This window comes from Sphaeramia orbicularis, unplaced genomic scaffold, assembly GCF_902148855.1.
Source record: "Sphaeramia orbicularis unplaced genomic scaffold, fSphaOr1.1, whole genome shotgun sequence".
In the NCBI taxonomy this organism is placed as follows: Eukaryota; Metazoa; Chordata; class Actinopteri; order Kurtiformes; family Apogonidae; genus Sphaeramia; species Sphaeramia orbicularis.
In genome coordinates this window covers 255124-279413 of record NW_021941461.1, presented here as the reverse complement: position 1 = coordinate 279413, position 24290 = coordinate 255124, and the positions used below count along the sequence as shown (strand labels likewise).

The 24290-nt window shown below is 45.2% G+C and overlaps 1 protein-coding gene across 1 annotated transcript in view; it reads left to right on the top strand.

Annotated features, from left to right (window-relative positions):
• Positions 1-6083: 6083 nt before the first annotated feature.
• The window catches only part of LOC115415850 (myelin transcription factor 1-like protein), a 42179-nt gene continuing 23972 nt past the window's right edge, over positions 6084-24290 (top strand). The window contains exons 1-13 of the mRNA XM_030129501.1: positions 6084-6335; positions 9351-9405; positions 10389-10422; positions 10673-10735; positions 14877-15310; positions 15888-16518; positions 16854-17269; positions 17790-17924; positions 19405-19495; positions 22272-22382; positions 22758-22978; positions 23429-23706; positions 23877-24101. Coding sequence (XP_029985361.1) covers positions 9351-9405; positions 10389-10422; positions 10673-10735; positions 14877-15310; positions 15888-16518; positions 16854-17269; positions 17790-17924; positions 19405-19495; positions 22272-22382; positions 22758-22978; positions 23429-23706; positions 23877-24101 — 2694 coding nt within the window. The 5' untranslated portion in view covers positions 6084-6335. The remainder of the gene's footprint in view (positions 6336-9350; positions 9406-10388; positions 10423-10672; positions 10736-14876; positions 15311-15887; positions 16519-16853; positions 17270-17789; positions 17925-19404; positions 19496-22271; positions 22383-22757; positions 22979-23428; positions 23707-23876; positions 24102-24290) is intronic.

The window sequence follows — 24290 nt, the reverse complement described above, 5'->3', positions numbered from 1 at the left end:
CAATTGGGGGGGGGGGGGGGCGGGGTGCTGGGTGGCAGCCGTCTTCACGCTCTTATCTCCCTCCCATACGCCCCCCCGCAGGCCAGGCTCAGCCCTGCTGTAATTGACTTTCTCCCATCAAGTCCAGAGGAGGCTTCAGGCCGCAGAGCTGCACGGACAAGCCACCTACACACTGCAGACCTATGGAGAGGACGGGGGGGCAGACCTGTGGAGAGGACGGGGGGGCAGACCTGTGGAGAGGACGGGGGGGCAGACCTGTGGAGAGGACGGGGGGGCAGACCTACGGAGAGGACGGGGGGAGCAGACCGACGGAGAGGACGGGGGGAGCAGACCTACGGAGAGGACGGGGGGGGCAGGCCTACGGAGAGGACGGGGGGGCAGACCTATGGAGAGGACGGGTGTGTGTGTGTGTGGGGGGGTGGGGGGTGAACCAGGGTTTAGTTCATCTAAATAACTCAAGGCCTGTGTTTACAAAAGGAGATAAAAGAAGAAAAACAGAGAAGTTAAAACCAAGCAATTTAACTACATTTATGTCACCACGATAGGGTTAGGGTTTAACTCAGGGGTCTCAAACATGTGGCCTGGGGTCCAAATGCAGCCCGCCAAAGGTTCCAATCCAGCAAAGTCAAAAATTCCACAGTCTTGAATTGAATTAAGCAAAAAAAAAAAAAAAAAAAAAAACAATTTGCTTGAATTAAGGAAAAAATGTTGAATTATGCAAAAAAAAAATCTTTAATTCAGGAAAAGAAATCTTGAATTAAGCAAAAATCAAATCTTAAATTTAGCAAAAAATCTTCAATTAAGAAAAAAATCTTCAATTAACAACTTCAAATTTTCGTCTTTGTTTTAGTGCAAAAAATGACATTAAATTATGAAAATATTTCCATTTCCAAACTCTCCTGTACCAATAAAATGTGAATAACCTGAACAAATGTGTCCAACCTGAAATGTCTGTATTAAATTCAGTCCAGTTTGAACTCTTTTCTTCCTGTTCCTCAGTGTTTAGTGTCTTTGGAGATCTGATCCAGAATGCACATGGACTAATGAGAAGTGGAGGAAGAAGAAGATAGTTAAAATTGCACTGATTTTTCTGATTTTTTTCAGGTTATTTACATCTTTTTTGTTTGGATAGTTCATAAAAGTAAGTATTTTCATAATTTAATGTTTGTTTTTTGCTCTAAAACACAGACAAAAATTTGCTGTTGTCATTATTTATAGGTTATACTGGTCCGACCCACTGCAGATCAAATCCAGCTGAATGTGGAACCTGAAAGAACAGGAGTTTGAGAACCCTGGTTTAACTAAAGTCACCTGTAACCATGGTCCAGGGTTAGGGTTAGGGTTAGGGTTTAACTAGTCCAGGGTTAAAGGTCCAGTTTTTGCAGTTTTTCATCTACAGTGTTGTCTGTGTATGTATGATCCGACTCATCTGAAAAGTTGAAAACCTCATCACGAAGGGTTTAACTAGTTGAACTAAGTGCAGATGAGTTCAGCTCAGCAGCCTCCAGATGTAAACCCAAACCCGAACCCTAACCATTGTTGGAAAAGTGTGTGTACAGAATGAAAACATATCTCCAGCGATCATCATTTCTATGAAACTCTGTAAATGATCCTGAACCTTTAAAACATTTTTTAATGTTAAAAACTGAATTCATAATAGATATGAAGTTTTGTCCGGTGCATACTGATGACAGGAGTCACATTAATTCACATGTGCTTTATTAATGTTCTGAGGAATAATTTCTCACTTTAGCAGAGCAGCCCTTAATCGAACCATCTCTGATTAATTTTTCTAAAAAATTAATTGAAAAGATTCTGTGATCACGTCAGACTTCTTCATAGAGGTAGTGATAGAGAGACATAGACATAAACAGAGAGAGAGAGAGAGAGAGCCTGGCGCCTTCTTCAGTATCTATGTTTTATTGAATAGAGTCTAACTAGGTCAACATGTTAAAACTGAGCTGGATTCAGCGGCGTCCTCAGTTCACTTCCATCTGCCACGGCACCAGAAGACGATTGACAGAGGAATGAAAAGAAGGAGTGAAAGGACGGAGGGAGGAGAAGAGTGGGACAACAAGACCAAGCAGGAAATGGTGATGAAGACTAGAAGGAAGAGTGTAAAGGAGGTGAAGAAGGTGAAAACAGCAGCGTTTGACATCAGGACAATTTAATATTAGTGCTGCAACAATGTGAGAAAAAAAGGACATTTTAATAATAAAATTAGTCCAAAACATTTAAAGAATAAAGTTAGTGTGTGACTGCGTGTGGCTGATGACCAACACATGTGGGTTGGGTTAGGGTTAGGTTAGGTCAGGGTTGAATTATGTTAGAGTTAAGTTAGAGTTAGGTTAGGCTAGGTTAGAGTTATGTAACCCAGGTCCCCTCAGCAATTTTGAAATTATTTATTATTATATAATTTCCAAGATGAATGGGACTGGGAGTATTGTGATTGTGTTTATGTACTTTATTTCTTGTGCGTGTTTGCACTACTTGTGTAGCCAGAAAGTCATGGTATCGCGAGATTAGAGCACCGATCAGAGCAGGGCTGAGGCAGAAAACCAAAGTTTGATGTCTCAGATTCTGTTGGTTTCTGTAAATTGGCTTAGGGTCTGGTTTTGACCAACTCTATATATAAAGTGTCATGAGAGAACTTTTTGTTGTGATCTGGTGCTATATAAATAAAATTTGATTGATTGAGTGATTTGATTGGTTTCCCCCTGTAAGTCGCTTTGGAAAAAAGTGTCTGCCAAATGCATAAATGTAAATGTAAATATAAGTAGAACCAACCGGCAGAGGAAGTTAGTGATGGGACTGTTGGCTCTTTGAAGGGAGCCGTTCACTGAAAAGAGCCGTTCAACAGACTGGCTCTTTTATGTTTTTTGCATTATTTTGAAACACCAGTGTTTGAATGACTAAATAGGCTACATGTGATGATTGACATTACATTTTAAAGGTGTTTAATTGGCGCAGCAGTAAATATTATCTTACCGTAAAAAAGAATAGTTAGTTCAAATGTGTGGGTTAAATCCATGACATGAGAGGTGACATTAGACAAATGATGGAACTGGAGCAAAAACATCCCAGTACATTCTGTGGACTAGTCTGTAGAATAAAAATAAAAAAGAAAATAAAACATTTTCTTATGAAATAACATTTGATTCTCCTCAAAACAAGAACAATAAATGGGTGGAAACATACGGAAAAAACTGCACAAAACACAAGTGATGAATCACTGACGACACACTTGCACAATCATTGTCACTTTCAGTTGTTGAATTCGTATCATCTGTGACATTTGGCCTGAGCTGTTCCACCAGGACAGTCGACGCTGAGTTTTCAAAAGGTGGTGCAAATTATTCGTTGACCCAGACTTGAAAGATATATATTTTTTTGCAAATATTACAAGTGTCATGTCCATGTTTTCTTTCTGAAAAGTGCATCCAAATCCTCCTCCTTTTTCTTTGACTCATTACTCACAGGTGCTCACTCACTCACTCTCAAACTTTTCTCTGGTTTTTACCAGTCGTCCAGCTCCGCCTCCTCCAGTCTTCCAGCTCCGCCTCCTCCAGTCTTCCTGCTCCTCCTCCTCCGGTCTTCCAGCTCCGCCTCCTCCAGTCTTCCAGCTCCTCCTCCTCCAGTCTTCCAGCTCCGCCTCCTCCAGTCTTCCTGCTCCGCCTCCTCCAGTCTTCCAGCTCCGCCTCCTCCAGTCTTCCAGCTCCTCCTCCTCCAGTCTTCCAGCTCCGCCTCCTCCAGTCTTCCAGCTCCTCCTCCTCCAGTCTTCCAGCTCCGCCTCCTCCAGTCTTCCTGCTCCTCCTCCTCCAGTCTTCTAGCTCCTCCTCCTCCAGTCTTCCTGCTCCTCCTCCTCCAGTCTTCCTGCTCCTCCTCCTCCAGTCTTCCTGCTCCGCCTCCTCCAGTCTTCCAGCTCCTCCTCCTCCAGTCTTCCAGCTCCGCCTCCTCCAGTCTTCCTGCTCCTCCTCCTCCAGTCTTCCTGCTCCTCCTCCTCCAGTCTTCCTGCTCCTCCTCCTCCAGTCTTCCAGCTCCTCCTCCTCCAGTCTTCCAGCTCCGCCTCCTCCAGTCTTCCTGCTCCTCCTCCTCCAGTCTTCTAGCTCCTCCTCCTCCAGTCTTCCTGCTCCTCCTCCTCCAGTCTTCCTGCTCCGCCTCCTCCAGTCTTCCAGCTCCGCCTCCTCCAGTCTTCCTGCTCCTCCTCCTCCAGTCTTCCTGCTCCGCCTCCTCCAGTCTTCCTGCTCCTCCTCTTCCTGCGCCGCCTCCTCCAGTCTTCCTGCTCCGCCTCCTCCAGTCTTCCTGCTCCTCCTCCTCCAGTCTTCCTGCTCCGCCTCCTCCAGTCTTCCTGCTCCTCCTCCTCCAGTCTTCCTGCTCCGCCTCCTCCAGTCTTCCTGCTCCTCCTCCTCCAGTCTTCCTGCTCCGCCTCCTCCAGTCTTCCTGCTCCTCCTCCTCCAGTCTTCCAGCTCCTCCTCCTCCAGTCTTCCAGCTCCGCCTCCTCCAGTCTTCCTGCTCCGCCTCCTCCAGTCTTCCAGCTCCGCCTCCTCCAGTATGCTCACCTCAGGCTTCAAGCAGTTGTTTTTTTTTTGCAAACTTCTGCCATCAGACATGCTCAGTGTGTGAACATTCTCCTCCTGCCCAATGCCTCCCCAGTGATGCTAAATTGACAGGCAATCAAACATTCCCTCCTTAAAAAAAAATAAAAATAAAAAATGAACGGCTCTTTACAAAGACTCGGTTCCCATCGTTCATTTCAAAGAGCCGTTCAAAAGATTTGATTTGTTCGTGAACGTCACATCACTAGAGGAAGTAAGAGAGAGAAAACAGAGTGAGCTGTGGAGTGGACGGCAAACATGGAGTCACAGAGCTGGTAAATACTCACCTGTTTAACCACCTATCTTTGCTACATTTCTATTCTTGGACAGTTCAGTGTATAGTTGTGTTGTCCGCTACAGTTCTAGAGGTCAAATGAGGACGAGAGAAAGGGAAAAGAAAGGAGAAGTGAACCCAACTCCTGAACAGGTCAGTTGTATTGCTGTTGTTGTTAGCCTGTTGCTATTATCATTTGGATTTCAGTCCACTGCTCTGATTACTGCTGCTGTATGTTGACTAACGTGTCTATATGTCTGTAAAATGTATGTACTTGGTGTATTTAACTGTGCCGCGCTCACTGTTTAGCGGTCGCTATTTAGCGGACACTAGTTACCGCTCAGCGTTCGCGCTAGCTTCGTAGCTGCTAGCATTAGCATGCTAACCCGGAAGTGCTGTCCGCTTAACCGGAAGTACTATCCGTAATCGTTAAAACCTGTTTAGTGTTCATTATGGACAAAACTGACCATGCATTAGGAATATTAATTAAGTTTTGTATATTTAAAGTGAAAATTATGTACTTTTAGTAACTTTGGATGATGACTTTGACGTTAAAACTGGATACAGCTGTAGATTTGTGATTTATTTGATTGAGTTTGATTTGGTTAATCTCATCAAAGAATGAATGTAACACATCCTGGGTTTAGGGTCATATTCAGGGTTTAGGGTTAGGGTCACATCCTGGGTTTAGGGTCATATTTAGGGTTTAGGGTCATATTCAGGGTTTAGGGTTAGGGTCACATCCTGGGTTTAGGGTCATATTCAGGGTTTAGGGTTAGGGTCACATCCTGGGTTTAGGGTCATATTCAGGGTTTAAGGTTATGGTCACATTTTGGGTTTAGGGTCATATTCAGGGTTTAGGGTTAGGGTCACATCCTGGGTTTAGGGTCATATTCAGGGTTTAGGGTTAGGGTCACATCCTGGGTTTAGGGTCATATTCAGGGTTTAAGGTTATGGTCACATTTTGGGTTTTGGGTCATATAGTTTTTTTTCATTTGTGTAAAAATGTTTCATTCATGTTTGACGCATTTGACAGAGAGAGAGACCGAGAGGCTACGGAATGCACTGCGCGCCCCCGATGTCTCCCCGTCGGGCGTGCTCCCGTCTGCCGTGCGTGCGCGTCCCCGACAAATAAAGAAAGAGGCAAAGAGAAGAGGAGGATAGAGGTAAAGCCGTCTTCTTCTTCTTCTTCTTCTGCAGTGTCTGATTCTAAGTCCGCCGCCTTCATCATCATCTTCATCATCCTCTGCCGTCTGTCTGGCTGGCTCTCCCCTCCCTCCTCCTCCTCCTCCTCCTCCTCCCCCTCCTCCTCCTCCTCCTCCTCTTCTCCGCCAGTGAAGGCATGGCCACACATCACACCGACAAAAGAGAGAGAGCGCGGTAGAGAGAGGAGAGTCTGCAGACGGAGGAGGAAGAGGAGGAAGAGGAGGCAGACGCCGAGCCGAGGCTCCAGCTCCGCCATTTCAGTACGTTTCTCCCTTTTCTTCTTCTTTTTAACCGCGTGCGTGCGTGCGTGCTGTGTGTCTGCGGCTGTTGGCGCTGTGCGTGCGCCTTTTGTGTGCGTTCCTGCGCTCCGCGGCTCCGTCCGGTGTCACGGTCCGTCGTTTGGCGGCAGATGTGATGCTGTCCCCGGGCAGCTGTTCGGTGGATGCGGCGCGGCTGTCAGTGCGCGTTAATGCGCACATTTGTGGCGCGCGTGTGTGTGTGTGTGCGCGTTTTGGCTGTGGTGGTGCGTCTTTGTGTCGGTGTGCTGTGACCTTAAGCCACCTTTCCATCTGAACTTCATGTGCATGTCCACCTTTACATGGGAACTTCATGTGCATGTGACATGTTCATGATCATCCAGTCGAGTTCCTCCATCATTTCAAGTCAGCTCATGTGCAGTAAAGTGTCTCAGATTGTCATAAACACTGAATCATCAGGAAGAAGAGTTTCACATTCAACATTTACTTCATTTTACCTTTTATTTGTAAAAAAAAAAAAAAAAAAAAAAATGGAATTTCTTCTTTTTCGTGAGCTTTTCTTATATTTTTTTTCAGTATTTTTTTTTATCTGATTTGACCAATCAAATTTTATTTCTATGCACATTAACTTAACTTTTGTAATATATCAGAACTAAAGTTACCTGATGAGCCTGAGGTGGAATAAAGCAGACTGTTAAGGCAACGGACAGAACCAACAGAATCCACCCCTGACCCAGACCCCTGACCCCTTAACCTGACCCTAAACCCAGACACCAACAGAATCCACCCCTGACCCCATGATCAGTTAAAAGGTTGGGGGGGGGGGTGTTGGGTTTGGTTTTAATTCCATTAGGCAGAATCCCTCCATTATTATGGACTTTTCTAGTGATATTTCATTATTCCTTCAGAGTTTCATTTGTACGACTTCCTCTGTTGCTTTAATGTAACTAAATTGTAGTACTTGAGTATTTGTAGTACCATCTGCAGTGTTATATATACCTCTGCTTCCCTATGGTTAAGGTTATTTACAACTATTTTACTGAACTCCAACTAACAACTCTGTCAACTGACAGACAATGAAGTATTATAGACAAAGATGTGTGTTTATATATATATATATATATATACATAGACATACATACATAGACCTAGACATAGATGTGTGATTAGTTATGTGGTTTGGGTCAGGGTTAGGGTTGGTCAGGGTTATGGTTAGTTTCAGTTTAGGGTTAACCCTAACCCTACCCCTTGTTTTTCGTTTGTGTTTTCAGATCATGACTTCGGAGGAGGAGGTCTGAAGTTGTGTTTGACAGAAACTCTTTGGTTCGAGAACAGCAGCAGTTTGACCGCAGTGCTGCCATCGAGTTCCAACCAGGTAACCATGACGATGACCAGATGGAAATGAACACAAACACAACGTAAGATCAGGGTCAGTTCAAGAAACAAACAGGTACAAATATTCACACTAACCCTAACCCTGTTCAGTCTAACCCTAACCCTGTTCACACTAACCCTAACCCTGTACAGTCTAACCCTAACCCTGTTCACCCTAACCCTGTTCAGTCTAACCCTGTTCAGTCTAACCCTGTTCAGTCTAACCCTAACCCTGTTCACCCTAACCCTGTTCAGTCTAACCCTGTTCAGTCTAACCCTGTTCAGTCTAACCCTAACCCTGTTCAGTGTAACCCTAACCCTGTTCACACTAACCCTAACCCTGTTCAGTCTAACCCTAACCCTGTTCACCCTAACACTGTTCAGTCTAACCCTAACCCTGTTCACCCTAACCCTGTTCAGTCTAACCCTGTTCAGTCTAACCCTGTTCAGTGTAACCCTAACCCTGTTCAGTCTAACCCTAACCCTGTTCACACTAACCCTAACCCTGTTCAGTCTAACCCTAACCCTGTTCACCCTAACCCTGTTCAGTCTAACCCTAACCCTGTTCACCCTAACCCTGTTCAGTCTAACCCTAACCCTGTTCACCCTAACCCTGTTCAGTCTAACCCTAACCCTGTTCAGTCTAACCCTGTTCAGTATAACACTAACCCTGTTCACACTAACCCTGTTCACCCTAACCCTAACCCTGTTCAGTCTAACCCTAACCCTGTTCACCCTAACCCTGTTCAGTCTAACCCTGTTCAGTCTAACCCTAACCCTGTTCACCCTAACCCTGTTCAGTCTAACCCTAACCCTGTTCAGTCTAACCCTGTTCAGTCTAACCCTAACCCTGTTCAGTCTAACCCTGTTCACACTAACCCTAACCCTGTTCAGTCTAACCCTGTTCAGTCTAACCCTAACCCTGTTCAGTCTAACCCTGTTCAGTCTAACCCTGTTCAGTCTAACACTAACCCTGTTCACACTAACCCTGTTCACACTAACCCTAACCCTGTTCAGTCTAACCCTGTTCAGTCTAACACTAACCCTGTTCACACTAACCCTGTTCACCCTAACCCTAACCCTGTTCAGTCTAACCCTAACCCTGTTCAGTGTAACCCTAACCCTGTTCACACTAACCCTAACCCTGTTCAGTCTAACCCTGTTCAGTCTAACCCTAACCCTGTTCACCCTAACCCTAACCCTGTTCAGTCTAACCCTAACCCTGTTCAGTCTAACCCTAACCCTGTTCAGTCTAACCCTAACCCTGTTCAGTGTAACCCTAACCCTGTTCAGTCTAACCCTAACCCTAACCCTGTTCAGTCTAACCCTAACCCTGTTCAGTCTAACCCTAACCCTAACCCTGTTCAGTCTAACCCTAACCCTGTTCAGTCTAACCCTAACCCTAACCCTGTTCAGTCTAACCCTAACCCTGTTCAGTCTAACCCTAACCCTGTTCAGTCTAACCCTAACCCTGTTCAGTGTAACCCTAACCCTGTTCACACTAACCCTAACCCTGTTCACCCTAACCCTAACCCTAACTCCATTCAGTGGTTGCCAGTTGTATCATATTAATTGGATTACCGTAAATGCTTTACAGTATCAGACAGGTTTCTGAAATGATTATGACTGGTGTTTTTTTTACAGATGGAGGCGAATTCAGGTGAAAAACGCCATCGAACACGATCCAAAGGAGTCCGAGGTATGAACCCATGAAATTATGAACTAATGAAATTATGAACTAATGAATATATGAACCAATGAAATTATGAACTAATGAACATATGAACTAATGAAATTATGAACTAATGCATGTATGAACTAATGAATGTATGAAGCAGTGAAATTATGTACCCGTGAAATTATGAACCATGAATATATGAACCAATAAAATTATGAACCAATGAAATTATGAACCAATGAAATTATGAACCGTTGAATGTATGAACCAATGATTGCATGAACTAATGAATGTATGAAGTGATTAAATTATGAACCATTGAAATTATGAACTAATGAATGTGTGAACCAATGAATGTATGAACCAAGTATAACAACAAAACAAAGCCCAAAACCTTTCTATGTGACCAACCCAAACCCATGGGTTAATGTGAAGGCCTTGGGTCCACCATAGTCTTCATCGTCTTCATCGGTCATTTCTTCAAACCTCCTCTTCTCTGAAACTACTGTCGGAATCATTTCTAATTTTATTTGTATCTTTTTTAGGACAGTGTCTACAAAACTTGTTCAAAGTTTGCAGAAATGACCATTTTTGAACTTTTTAAATATTAAAACCTTCCTTCTCCTGGTCCATCTGTGGATGCTTTAGAACATGTCAGTGGTTCCAGATGTCAGTGTCAGTCTAGTTCCTATTGGTCACTGATAGAAGTCAGATGTGGACTGTAATTAGATGAGTTAAGTTCTCCTCCAGTGAAAGTCCCGCCCACTTCTATAGTTAGATTGATGTGCATCCAGAACCACAAGACTGGAACGTAGAACAGAACCAGGACTGGAACATAGAACAGAGAGGGTTCAGTCTGTAGGTAGAGACTCAGATGTTGAACTTCTATAAAGACAATGTTCTGTTTTTCATTGAATATCGATGTTCCAGCAGAAGTTGAACATTTCGATCAGATGTGTTCATGTCTCTGCAGATAAATGACTGTTTTTTGTGTTCGTCTTCAGCTCCTTTGGAAGCGGCGGCTCAGGAGTTGTTCAGGTAGGTGAAGTTTTATCCTCAGATTATCCTCAAATCATCCTCATACTATCTTCAGATTATCCTCAGATCAACCTCAAATGAAACCCCACATTATCCTCAGATTATCCTCAGATTATTCTCAGATTAACCTTAGATCAAACTCAAATTAACCTCAGATGAACTTTAGATCAAACTCAGATTTGTCCTCAGATGAACCTCAGTGTGTCTGTGTGTTGTTGTGTGTTCTGACGGTTCTGTTCTTCTTCTTCAGTTGTCCTACACCTGGATGCGACGGTAGCGGTCACGTCAGTGGGAAATACGCCCGACACCGCAGGTACGACAACAAACGAAAACAAATGAAAACAATCAAGAACAAATGACAACAAATGAAAACAAACAACAACAAATGAAAACAAATGACAACAAACAACAACAACAAACAAAAACAAATGAAAGCAATCAAGAACAAGCGAAAACAAATGACAACAAAGGAAAACAAATGACAGCAAATGAAAACAAACAACAACAAACAAAAATAAATGAAAAGAATCAAGAACAAACGGAAGCAAACGACAACAAATGACAACAAACGACAACAAATGAAAACAAATGACAACAAATGAAAACAAATGACAGCAAATGAAAACAAATAGCAACAAACAAAAATAAATGAAAAGAATCAAGAACAAACGGAAACAAACGACAACAAACAACAAATGAAAACAAACGACAACAAACAACGAGAGACTGTGGAGGATGGACGAGTGACAGGAGGAGAGAGAGACTGTGGAGGATGGACGAGTGACAGGAGGAGAGAAAGGGTTAAAGAGAGAGAGCGAGAGAGAGAGAGGTGTATTAGTGTCAGACACATGGTGGAACTGATAAAAGTAGATCAAATATAAAAACTACAAACCAGAACAAATGCACATAAATGTATATACTACTACTACAAATACTAGTACGAACAGTGGTCAGGGTTCAGGTCCTGGACACACCAGGAAACCCGATCATTTCTTAATTTAGTACGATATGGAGCAGTAATATATAATAATAACAATAATAATAATAATAATGAATATATCTGTAAATCAACATATTTATGTTCGTCGCCATGTTTATGGAATGACTTCTCAGGTCATGTCGCAATAATAAATAAACAAATCATCGCATTTGTGATTTAATGGAAAAACCCACATTACACACTTCTGTTTTTACGACATTTAGTAAATCTGGGTAAAGTTTAGTGCAGATGTCCGATGGAAACGGGACTAATGACAGGTTGGACTAATATTCAACTGCATCATCAGCCAATGGTGAACAGTCCCATTGGAACCAGTGTGAGTCCAATTATTTATTTATGGAATGAATCCAGGCAGGACCCAGGGCAGATCCCTGAGGCACCCCTTAGTTCATTAGAACCTGTCCAACCGTGTTCTGTAGGACTGATACTACAGAACCCGGACATTTGTACCAGATCCATCCAATCCAAGGCTCTGATTGGTCATTTGAAATCAGGAGTAGTTTGGATGGAAAATATTAACAGAATCAACAGAACTGGCAGAAGCCAACGGAACCCAAAGAACCCAAAAGAATCCAACAGAACTCAAAAGAATCCAACGGAACCCAAAGAATCCAACAGAACCAGCAGAACCCAAAAGAATCCAACATAACCCAAAGAACCCAAAAGAATCCAACGGAACCCAACCCTAACCCACTAACCTCCCCCCACCATTCTCTCTCTCCCTCATTCTCTCTCTCTCTCTCTCACCCCATTCTCTCTCTCTCTCTCTCTCTCCCCATTCTCTCTCTCACCCATTCTCACTGTCTCTCTCCCCTATTCTCTCTCTCTCTCCCCTATTCTCTCTCTCTCTCTCACCCATTCTCACTGTCTCTCTCCCCCATTCTCTCTATCTCCCCATTCTCTCTCTCACCCATTCTCACTGTCTCTCTCACCCATTCTCACTGTCTCTCTCCCCATTCTCTCTCTCTCTTTCCCATTCTCTTTCTCCCATTCTCTCTCTCTCTCACCCATTCTCACTGTCTCTCTCCCCCATTCTCTGTCTCTCTCTCTGTCTCTCTCTCCCATTCTCTCTCTCTCTCTCTCTCACCCATTCTCACTGTCTCTCTCTCTGTCTCTCTCCCCATTCTCACTTTCTCTCACCCATTCTTGTTGTCTCTCTCCCCCATTCTCTCTCTCTCCCCCATTCTCACTCTCTCTCTCCCCATTCTCTCTCTCTCTCTCTCACCCATTCTCACTGTCTCTCTCCCCATTCTCTCTCTATCTCCCCATTCTCTCTCTCTCTCTCTCTCTTTCTCCCCATTCTCTCTCTATCTCCCCCATTCTCTCTCTCTCTCTCCCTCTCTCTCTCTCTCTCTCGCTCTGTGGAGGATGTCACCATGGCGACAGCACCGTGCGGATGCTGCAGTATGAGGACCAGGAGGGATGCAGCCTGTCTCCCATGGCAACTACTCCTATAGGATGTGAACATTGTGTCGCCCACATCACCCCACCACACACACACTTCACCAAAGTGTTTCCACGGTGATGAGTGACGATGCGTGGCGTTTCCCGGGCCGATGGTCCCACCGTCACACATACCTGAATGTAATGATCAAAGCCCAACGGTCCAATCATTGACCAGGTCATTGAACATGTGATGGGCGGAGTTTACGGGGATAGGGTTACTGTCCCTTTAGGGTTAGGGTTAGGTGTCGTTTTTGAGTTGGTCTTGTGTCGTTTTCGTGTCATTTTCGTATTGTTTTTGTGTCTTTTTATTGTCATTTTCGTGTGGTTTTCGTATTGTTTATGTCTTTTTATTGACATTTTTGTGTCGTTTTTGTGTTGTTTTTGTCTTTTTACTGTCATTTTCGTGTGGTTTACGTATCGTTTTCATGTCATTTTCACATCGTTTCCTGTTACCTTGTTTTTGTATTCCTGCGTTCGTCACCAAATGTTCATATTTTCTCTGTGTCATCGTGTCACACGTTTCAGCCGATGCCAAATGAAGCTGAAGCCCACAGTGCACATATTCATCTGTAAATGGAGCCAGAGGGAATTCACCCAAGTACCGATCACTGAAAACTGCTTTAGCTTTACTACCTTTCCTCTGTTTGTTTGTTTATTTTGCTCATTTGTTATTGTTACCATGACGACGGTCTTCTGTTCTAAACAAACGGGACTGAACCCTAAACACAGAGTGGAAATCCATCCCATCAGACTGCAGAACATCAGTTGGATGAGAGCTCAGTCACTGCCAACCCTCTGCTCTCTCTCTCTCTCTCTTCCTATAATTACTATGTATAGTCTCTCGCCCTTTTGTGTGGCGTTCCCTGGTTTCAGATGTGCTTTAATTACCGGCAGAATGTTAATTGGCAGGAGACGTGGAGGTGGCCGAGGTCACTGTCAAACACACGCTGGTATCCTCAGATGATCTCCTGCCGTACAGACCCAACACACGCTGCGGTGCATCATGGGGAATGACTGTGAATGAAACCCATTCAGTGGGTTTCTATGACAGACTGTGTGTAACAAACACCAGGGATTTGATCTAAAAAGGTTGATTTTATTTGTTGTGACTTTTTAAATATCATTTTGTATTTACATACTTTCAACCAATTGATAGAAAAAAGACAATAAAGACACATTCTCTATAATTGGATCAGGGTTAGGGTCAGAGGGTTAGGGTAAGGGTCAGGGTTAGGGTCAGAGGGTTAGGGTAAGGGTCAGGGTTAGGGTTAGGGTTAGAGGGTAAGGGTTAGAGGGTTAGGGTAAGGGTTAGGGTCAGAGTTAGGGTTACTGTTAGGGTAAGGTTTAGGGTTATGGTTTGGATTAGGGTTATTGTAAGGGTAAGCGTTAGGGTTAGGGCAAGCAGTCCAAAGTTCTAACCATGATCTCCTTATTCTAAAACCAGCTGTGGTACCTGAATGCCACCAAGATCAAAGTGGCTGATGCTAATGCTAATCACTCATGCTAAGTGCTGGGTGTATTATGTGCTCCTTGATACAATGTGAATACGTTTATTGTGCAAACCTGCAGGTGATGGTAGAGCGGGTCATCCAATAACCAAAGGGTTGGCGGTTCGAATCCCGCTCTGTCCATGTGCTGTTGTGTCCTTGGGCAAGACACTTCACCCTCCTTGCCTCCAGTGCTGCTACTCACACTGGTGTATGAATGTGCGTGAATGTTCGGTGGTGTTGGGAGGGGCCGTAGGCGCAGATTGGCAGCCACGCTTCCGTCGGTCTGCCCCAGGACAGCTGTGGGTACAGATGTAGTTTACCACCACCAGAGGGAGAATGTGAGAGTGAATGAATGGATCCTCTGTACGCGCTTTGAGTATGCGTTCATGGAAAAGAGCTATAGAAATTATTTGATTATTATTATTATTGTTATAGGTGCAGTGGTTGTTCCTGTTCACATGGGTGTTTTTGTAAATATTTGTTAGTTTGTTTGACAGTCCAACCCTCTGTGTCCTCAGTGTGTATGGGTGTCCACTGGCCAAGAAGAGGAAAGCTCTGGAAAAACAGCCACTGGAACCAGCAGCAAAGAGGAGGCCCTTCCTCACCTCCTGCCCCGGGGAGGAGGAGGAGGAAGATGGAGGCCCTTATGCCACCTACCAGAACGAAGCCATGGATGTGGGGGAGGAAGGGAGGGAGGTAGGGGAGGAGGAGGAGGAAGAGGAGGAGGAGGAGAGGGAAGAGGACGAGGAGGTGGACGACGAGTTCTCGGAGGATAACCAGGGCGAAGAGGAGGAGGAGGTGGAGGTGCAGAGGGCGGGGACGACAATGGGGGAGGAGCCGGTGGAGGAGGAGGAGGAGGAGGAAGAGGAAGATGAGGAGGAGGAGGAGCAGGAGGATGAGGGAGAGGAAGAGGAGGAGGAGGAAGAGGAGGAGGAGGAGCCCAGTCCTCAGGGTGAGTGTGTTTTCCATCATCAGCAGAAGTTCTACCTCTGAAAGTCCAAAATATTTACCCTAACCCTAACCCATGTCTACAGCTGGAACCCTAACCCTGGGTTGTCCTTGGTTTATTGAGTCTATTGTATATAATTTAACACCTTCCACACATAAAACTCTGAAGGTGATTTTTTTTTTTCGTTGATAGGTTTATTGATGTTGCATTGAAGAGTAAAACTCAAACATACAAACATCAACACTAATATTTACACTGTCATCAATGCCAAGGTCAGTCTTTTAATATGAATTCAATTATTAATTGACTGTTGCCACGCCTTCTGACTCCCAGTCACAGGACTTTATAGAACCTCAATCTCTGCCTCATGGTCACTTGACCATCCCTGACTTCATGTTACCAACATCCTGTGATGTCATCAGCAGAAATAGAAAAGTCCAGCAGTAAATCAAGTGTCCCAGCGGTGACAGTACCTGTGTAAATGCGTAGGAGGGGTCAAAGGTCATGTCTCTGGGTCCACATGTGCCGTCTCACCGTCCCCTGGTCCGTCGTCACCCCTGCTGTTTGTCTTTTTTCACAGGGGACAACCATTACAAACCCGCTGGACAATCAAAGCTGCTTTCAGTCCACAAAGACAACAACAACAACAGCTGCGCCGTCGGTCCTCCCAACGGCACCGGGGACGACTACGACAACTACGATGAGCTGGTCGCCAAGTCACTGCTGAACCTGGGCAAGATCGCAGAGGACGCCGCCTACCAGGCCACGACCGAGTCTGAGATGAACAGCAACTCGTCCAACAGCGGGGAGGACGAAGACGAGGACGAGGAGGACGGCGGCGAGCGGGGCGACCGGAAGGCAGAGCTGAGCGTGGACCTGGACAGCGACGTGGTCCGAGAGACGGTGGACTCTTTGAAGCTGCTGGCGCAGGGTCACGGCGCCGTGCTGCCTGAGGACGGTTACCCAGAGGGCGCTGTGGCGGAGGACGGAGGACATGCCAACAGGCATCCCCTGGTCCGAGTCCAGGCCCAGGACAGCGAGGAGGTCTGTCTGAGCAGCCTGGAATGTCTCCGGAACCAGTGCTTCGACCTGGCCCGAAAGCTGAGCGAGACACAACCGTCCGATCGACCCGTCCTGCATGGCATCCACCACCAGATCCAGAACCAGATCCAGAACCAGAGTGACCAGCAGCTGACGCACCACCTGAGCAGGTAACCATGACACCACCTGTAAACACTATATACCATACTATGTCATGAACATTATATAATCTACTATATGATGTACTATATAATAAAAATCACTATAATAAAGCACTATAATAATATCCTATATTATTTACTATATAATAGCTCTATATAATGACACTATATCATAAACACTATGTCATGTACTGTATAATGACACTACATCAACACTATATAATATCCTATATCATAAACATTGGTGTTGTGAATCTTCTCGTCCTGAACACTAACACTACGAGTAACTACAGATGGGGTTTGGATGAACAGCTGACCTGGGCTTTTTGTCTTTTTTCTTCTAGGTACGACAGCTGCCACCAGGGGGTGTTAGAGGGGGCGCGGCCTCCGGAGCGCAGCTACTCCGACATGGTGAACCTGATGAAGCTGGAGGAGCAGTTGAGTCCGGCGTCCAGAGGGTACCTGTCCGGGTACGGACAGGAGGCCGACGAGGACACCACGTCGGTGGCGTCTGACCGCTCCGACGAGACCTTCGACATGTCCAAGGGAAACCTGTCGCTGCTGGAGAAGGCCATCGCTCTGGAGTCAGAGAGGGCAAAGGTCATGAGGGACCGCATGGCCTCGGAGCCTGCGCCAGCCCGCCGGGACCACCACCACCACCACCGCCACGGCGAGCACAGCCCGAGGCAGAGCAGCGGGGCCGAGGAGCGCCGGACCAAGATGCACCAGGACGGGCTGAAGAGGGCCTACTACCCTAAAGGTATGGCATTAGGGTTAACCCTAACCCAGGACCGGCTGAAGAGGGCGTACTACCCTCTAACCCTAATCCCCAACCCTCGAACCCTAACCCCCTAACCCCCTAACCCCCTAACCCTCTAACCCTAACCCTAACCTGTGATGTCTTCATATGAATATGTGTAATTAGTCCAATATTCTGCCTGTTCCTAAATGTTTCGTGCATTTCTTATTTTCAGTTTGTTGTTGGTGGTTCATGTTATTCACATTTTTTAAAGGACAGTTTGTAGATAAGTAAACATTTGAATTATGTAACTGGACTTTTTTCTCTGTAAAAAACATAGAGAACAGTTTGTGTTCTTTATATGTTATTGTATTATCTGGTCCATTTCAGATCGTAGTGGTCTGAATGTGGAACCTCAACTAAACAGACTTTGGCGGTCCTGATAGTCCAGTCCTAATGGTTTGGTTCGGACCTAAACCGGTTTGTCGGACTCATCCTCACACGTAAAACCTGTTCTTTCACATCTGTTTGTCGTGTCCAGACTCGTCCCGAGGGGAGAAGAAGGAGAGTAAATGTCCAACGCCAGGCTGTGACGGGACAGGTCATGTGACCGGCCTGTACCCCCACCACCGCAGCCTGTCCGGGTGTCCTCACAAAGACCGGGTCCCGCCGGAGAGTAAGTTCCTGGTCCCGCTTTAGGGTTAGAGATAGAGGTCAGGGTTAGGGTTAGAGGTCAGGGTTAGGGTGGTAGATCTTTGTCAAGTTGTAGATGTTAGGGTTAGTTAGGCTTAGGGTTAGTCTCATGTTAACACATGGAGCTGGTTAGGGTTAGTTAGGGTTCGGGTTAATTAGGGTTCGGGTTAGTTAGGGTTAGGGTTAAGGTTAGGGTTAGTTAGGGTTAGGGTTAATGTCGTGTTAACACATGGAGCTGGTTCGGGTTAATTAGGGTTCGGGTTAGTTAGGGTTAGGGTTAAGGTTAGGGTTAGTTAGGGTTAGGGTTAATGTCGTGTTAACACATAGAGCTGGTTCGGGTTAATTAGGGTTCGGGTTAGTTAGGGTTAAGGTTAGGGTTAGGGTTAATGTCGTGTTAACACATGGAGCTGGTTAGGGTTAGGGTTAAGGTTAGGGTTAGTTAGGGTTAGGGTTAATGTCGTGTTAACACATGGAGCTGGTTAGGGTTAGTTAGGGTTCAGGTTAATTAGGGTTCGGGTTAGTTAGGGTTAGGGTTAGTTAGGGTTAAGGTTAGGGTTAGTTAGGGTTAGGGTTAATGTCGTGTTAACACATGGAGCTGGTTCGGGTTAGTTAGGGTTAGTTAGGGTTAGGGTTAAGGTTAGGGTTAGGGTTAATGTCGTGTTAACACATGGAGCTGGTTCGGGTTAGTTAGGGTTAGGGTTAGGGTCTGGCCTGGTGTCTGGCTTAGGTCTCTGTGTTGCTGATGTAACATGAACAGCATGAAGAATCTGTTTGATCCACCTGCTACGACTGCATGAGAAGAACAACCCAAAGGCTTTAAACCCTAACCCTAACCCTGCATGAGAAGAACAACCCAAAGGCTTTAAACCCTAACCCTAACCCTAACCCTGCATGAGAAGAACAACCCAAAGGCTGTAAAGTGTAGAACCCTAGCCCTAACCCTACCCCTAACCCTGTGGATGCAGCTGTTTCATGTCCCTGATATGCTACGATATGTTAAAGCGTCTTCACCTGGAGTCAAAACAGAGCAAGGGTTTAGGGTTAGGGTTAACTATGCAGGGGACTTGGGGTAGGGGGTTTGGGTTAACCACACAGTGGTCTGGGGTTAGCGGGTTAGAGTTTAGGGTTAGGGCAGTTACTGGGCAGTGGAGGTTATTGTGAATTCCATCCATCCACTTATACACATTATTTTTCAAAGCAGTGCAGTCCTTAAGTGGAATTGGTTAGGGTTAGCAGATGTATTGGGTTAGGGTTAGGGTGTTGTTGCTTCTGTTTTGAAGCCCTCCCATCGGTCTTGACGCTCATCTGGACTTGTGGCATGTTGTGGTGTCAGTGGTGTCAGTGGTGCATGCCGACCCGTCGCCTAGCGTAGCGCTGGCTAACAGCTGTCCTAACTGCTGTCCTAACTCCTGTCCTAACTGCTAACCCTCGCTGTCTTTCTCACCTTCTCCTGTCTGTCAAAGTCCTTGCGATGTATGAAAATGTTTTAAAGTGCCCTACTCCTGGCTGCTCTGGACGGGGTCATGTCAATAGCAACAGGAACTCGCATCGCAGGTGAGTGGGCGGCCTCTAGTGGCCGCTAGCAGCTAAACACACTATGGCCTGTGTTGAGAACCAATACTATAAGTGGAACATTTGACAAAGATCTCAAAGGAATTAGTGGAAATCCTCTTCATGTTCTCAAAGATTCCCTTCTATGAATAAAGCCATGTGACGTTCCTCAAGGCATGAATTCAGACCCACTTCTTTTTACCCTCTGGAAAATTCAGCAGGTTTGACTTTTTGTACATGTTTTACTACATGTGTCACAGTAATTATTTTCACATCAGTTGATTTTCAGAATTGTCAAGATAAACGTCTCATCATGTGTAAATGTGAGTGAAAGCAAAAGAAACAAAAAAGATGGTTATACATGGCTTGAAACGATTTATTATTTGTTAAAGTTTTCACAAGAGACTTAAAATTAAACTGATGTTGAGGATGGAAAACACGTCGTTCAAGGCCAGATTTATCACTGTGTTCATTCCATTGAAAAAAATCGAAAACGCATTTTAAAAGTAGAAGTAACTAGAAGCACTCGGAGAGCGCAGACCTCCACCAAGGCTGATCAGTGGCCCCCCCCGTGGGCCCCCCCACCCCCGATCACCACCAAAATTTAATCATTTTTTCCTTATCCCACTTCCAACAAACCCTGAAAATTTCATCCAAATCTGTCCATAACTTTTTGAGTTATGTTGCACACTAACGGACAGACAAACAAACAAACCCTGGCAAAAACATAACCTCCTTGGCGGAGGTAACAAGGCAAAAAAGAACATCATAGGTCATCCACATCTACTTTTCATGGTTCCACATCCCAAGAAAAATGGGCTTCCCTAATCCAAATGACAAATGGCATGGAGTGACGAATGACCACTAGGGTTAGGGTTAGGGTTAGGTCATTTGTTATTCCATGCCATTTGTCATTCGGATTAGGGAAGCCCAAGAGAAACTATCAGTCAATGGACTCCAATGTGTTCAGCGACTTTCACATTTTTTATATAAATAAATAAATAAATAAATAAATATATATAAATATATATATATATATATATATATATATATATATATATATATATATATATATATATATATATAAAACACTAACTCTAACCCTAATAGATAATAATAACCTTATAGAGTACAGACACACAACACACTCACACCCAGGTTCCAGGCAGTAGCAAACCTGCGCTGACAGACTCACTGCACGCGCTCTCTGGTTGCAGACACACTGCACGCGCTCCGTGGCTGCAGACTCACTGCACGTGCTCTGTGGCTGCAAACTCACTGCACGCGCTCTGTGGCTGCAGGGCGTGTTATGTAGCACAGCTCCACTGGGAAACAAGGCGTTGCTAGCTAACACAGCTACTGTTAGCTGCCAGCTCATAGAGCTTTCATGTCTGACAGTCGCCATGGAAACGGCAACAGCGCAGCATCAGCATCAGGCCTGAGGATGTGTGTGTGGCGCTGAGCATCCTTCAGCCCGATGGCGCTGAGACACAGACAGGAAGTGGAGAAACCATCAGTGTTTCACATTCACACCATTACTGATCAATGAGCTCCACGCCACGGTCCATGAATGAATGAATGAATGAATTCATTCATTCATTCATTCATTCATTAGGGTTGATAGGGTTAGAGTTAATTAACTGATATACTTAAGAAAATATAAAGCAAACGGTGAAATAATAATTACTTCAATGAAAAAACACCAAGTAGAAAAAATACATAAAAGCTGTTGGGGTGATGGAGGGACCCACAGCCCTCTGGACCAGAACCAGGCCAAACCAGACCACAACCAGACTAAAACCAGGATATGACCAGACCAAAACCAAACCAGAACCAGACTAAAACCAGGATAAGACCAGACCAAAACCAGGCTAAAACCAGGATAGTAGTAGTAATAGTAGTAATAATAGTAATAATAATAGTGATAGTAGTAACAAAGTAGTAATGTAGTAGTTATACTAGTAATAATAGTAATATTGATATAAATAGTAATAGTAGTCATAATATTAGTAATGGTAGTTGTAATACTAGTGGTAATAGTTGTAATAATTGTAGTAATAGTAGTAATAATAGTTATAATAGTTATAATAGTAGTAATGTAATAGTAATACTTGTAGTCATAGTAGTAAGCATACTAATAGAAGTAATACTAGTGGTAATAGTTGTAATAATGGTAGTAATAGTAGAAATAGTAGCATTAATAATAGTACTAGTAGTAGTATTAATAGTAGTAAAGGTAGTAGTAATACTAGTAATAATAGTAATGATAGTGGTAATAGTAGTAGTATTAGTAACAGTAGTAGTAATGCTAGTAGTAATACTAGTATCAGTTTAGTGGTAGTAATAGTGTTTTTAGAGCAGGATCAGCAATGATTTGATGATCTGATGGTACTAGTAGAAGGTACTAATTGAAGGTACTAGTAGAAGGCACTAGTAGAAGATACTAGTAGATGCTACTCGTGGAAAGCATTAGTAAAAGGTACTGGTAGAAGGTACTAGTGGAAGGTACTAGCAGAAGATACTAGTAGAACATACTAGTGGAAGGTACTAGTTTAACATACTAGTAAAATGTACTAGTTGAAGGTAGTAGTAAAAGGTACTAGTTGAAGGCACTAGTAAAAGGTACAAGTTGAAGGTAGTAGTAGGAGGTACTAGTTGAAGGTAGTAGTAAAAGGTACTAGTTGAAGGTCAGACTGGTTTTTAGACTGGACTGACTGGTGGACCACTCAGAGGTCAGACTGGAATAACCTAGTTGTTTGTCGTCCCCGTCCTCCTCCAGTTTGTCGGGTTGTCCCATCGCCGCTGCAGAAAAGATAGCCAAGGTTCATGAAAAGAGCCACTCGACCGACACCGGCAGTAAAACCAACCAGACGTCCGACCGCGTCCTCAGGTACGGATGGGTTATGATGTCACACCTGAACACACAACCACACATGCATCATGTCTGAGATGGTTCCTGCAGAACGCCTGCAGACAACCTGAGTCCAATCACACAAATGATGTTCAAAAACAGACATTTAGGGACATTCAACTGTTGATGAACTAAACCTACATCCTCATCATCCAAGACCAGGTAGGACGTATTCAGCCTCACCAGGTTAGGGTTAGGAACTGGGGTGAGAACAGGGTTAGGGTTGGTGTTGGGGTTAGGACCAGGGTTAGGGTTGGGGTTTGGAGTCCTTCATATTTCTCCTGTCTTTTCTTGTTGGTGGCTCCACATATAACCAGGACAGTGGTATTTGTCTTCATGCTGTTTGTATTTCAGGCCCATGTGTTTCGTCAAGCAGCTGGAGATTCCTCAGTACGGCTACAAAAACAACGTCCCCACCAGCACCCCAAGGTCCAACCTGGCCAAGGAGTTGGAGAAGTACTCCAAGACCAGCTACGACTACGGCGGCTACGACGGCCAGCACGGAGGCTACGGGAAGAGAGGCCCAGCCACCAAGACTCACCACGGACGAGACCCCTCCCCCAAGGGGTATGACGGTACGGATGCCATCCACAGTAGAGGGTTACCCTGGGTTAGGGTTAGGGTAAGGGTTACCCTGGGTTTAACCCGAACCCTCATTTTAACCCTAACCCTGCACCACAAAGACACAACCATATCATAGAAAGATCTAGGGGGGAAATGGAACGGATGTCCCCAGAGAGGGTCACCGTGTCAGATTCAAAGGGTTCGGGTTTCAAATATGGACATTTGATAGACATGTTGGTTCTTCTTCAACATCTGCAGAGTTGGACTCATGTCCAAGTCCTTCATCTAAGAGTCTGTTTCTGCACATGATCATTTGTTTTGTCTTTTTAATCTTTACATCCTCTTCATATTTACACACATGAACATCTTTTCATCGGTGGTCTCTTCCGTGGTCTTCCTGGTCTTTGGGTTTACGTCCATGTTGTCACATCTCATCACTTCTCGTCCTCTGTTTCCTGCAGTCAAGCGTTTCTGTAAGACATCCAGCCCCGCCAGCAGTACGACCAGCAGCTATGCCCCAAGCAGCAGCAGCAGCCTGAGCTGTGGGGGGGGGGGAGCCAGCGGAGGGGGCAGGGGCGGGGGCAGCAGCGCCAGCAGCACCTGCAGCAAGAGCAGCTTCGACTACACCCACGACATGGAGGCGGCCCACATGGCGGCCACCGCCATCCTCAACCTGTCCACCAGGTGTAGGGAGCTGCCCCACCCCCTGGGGGGGAAGCCCCAGGACCTGCTGACCCAGGTAGGAGTCCACCAGGGATGGGGGGGGGGATTCACTAAAGAGTCAAAGGCATAATGAGTGTGAAAATGTGAATGTAAAGAACAAAAGCAACTTGTGTAAATGATGTAAAAGGGAGAGAAGACGAGGCTCCAAAAGGGCAGGAACAGCTGATCTGTCAAACTGTCCATCAGAGTCCGGTCGGAGACCTAGACGACACCGGGCCGACGGACGCGGCGGCTCAGCCCGGGGGTCCGGAGGGCAGCGGGACAGTCCTGACCCCCCTCCAGCCCATGTCCCCCCAGCGCCAGGCCCTGCTCAGCAGCCGCTGTTACCAGCTGGGAGACGCCGACTGCTGGGACCTGCCGGTGGACTACGTCAAGATGAAAGGGATGGAGGAGGAGGAGGAGCACAAGGAGGTACCAGGAACACCTGCATATACGCCCCCTACACTCACATATATACATACATAAATATATATACATATAGACTCACACACAAATATATATACATATAGACTCACACACACACATATATATGTGTGTGTGTATGTATGTGTGTGTGTGTGTGTGTGTGTATGTATGTATGTATGTATGTATGTATGTATA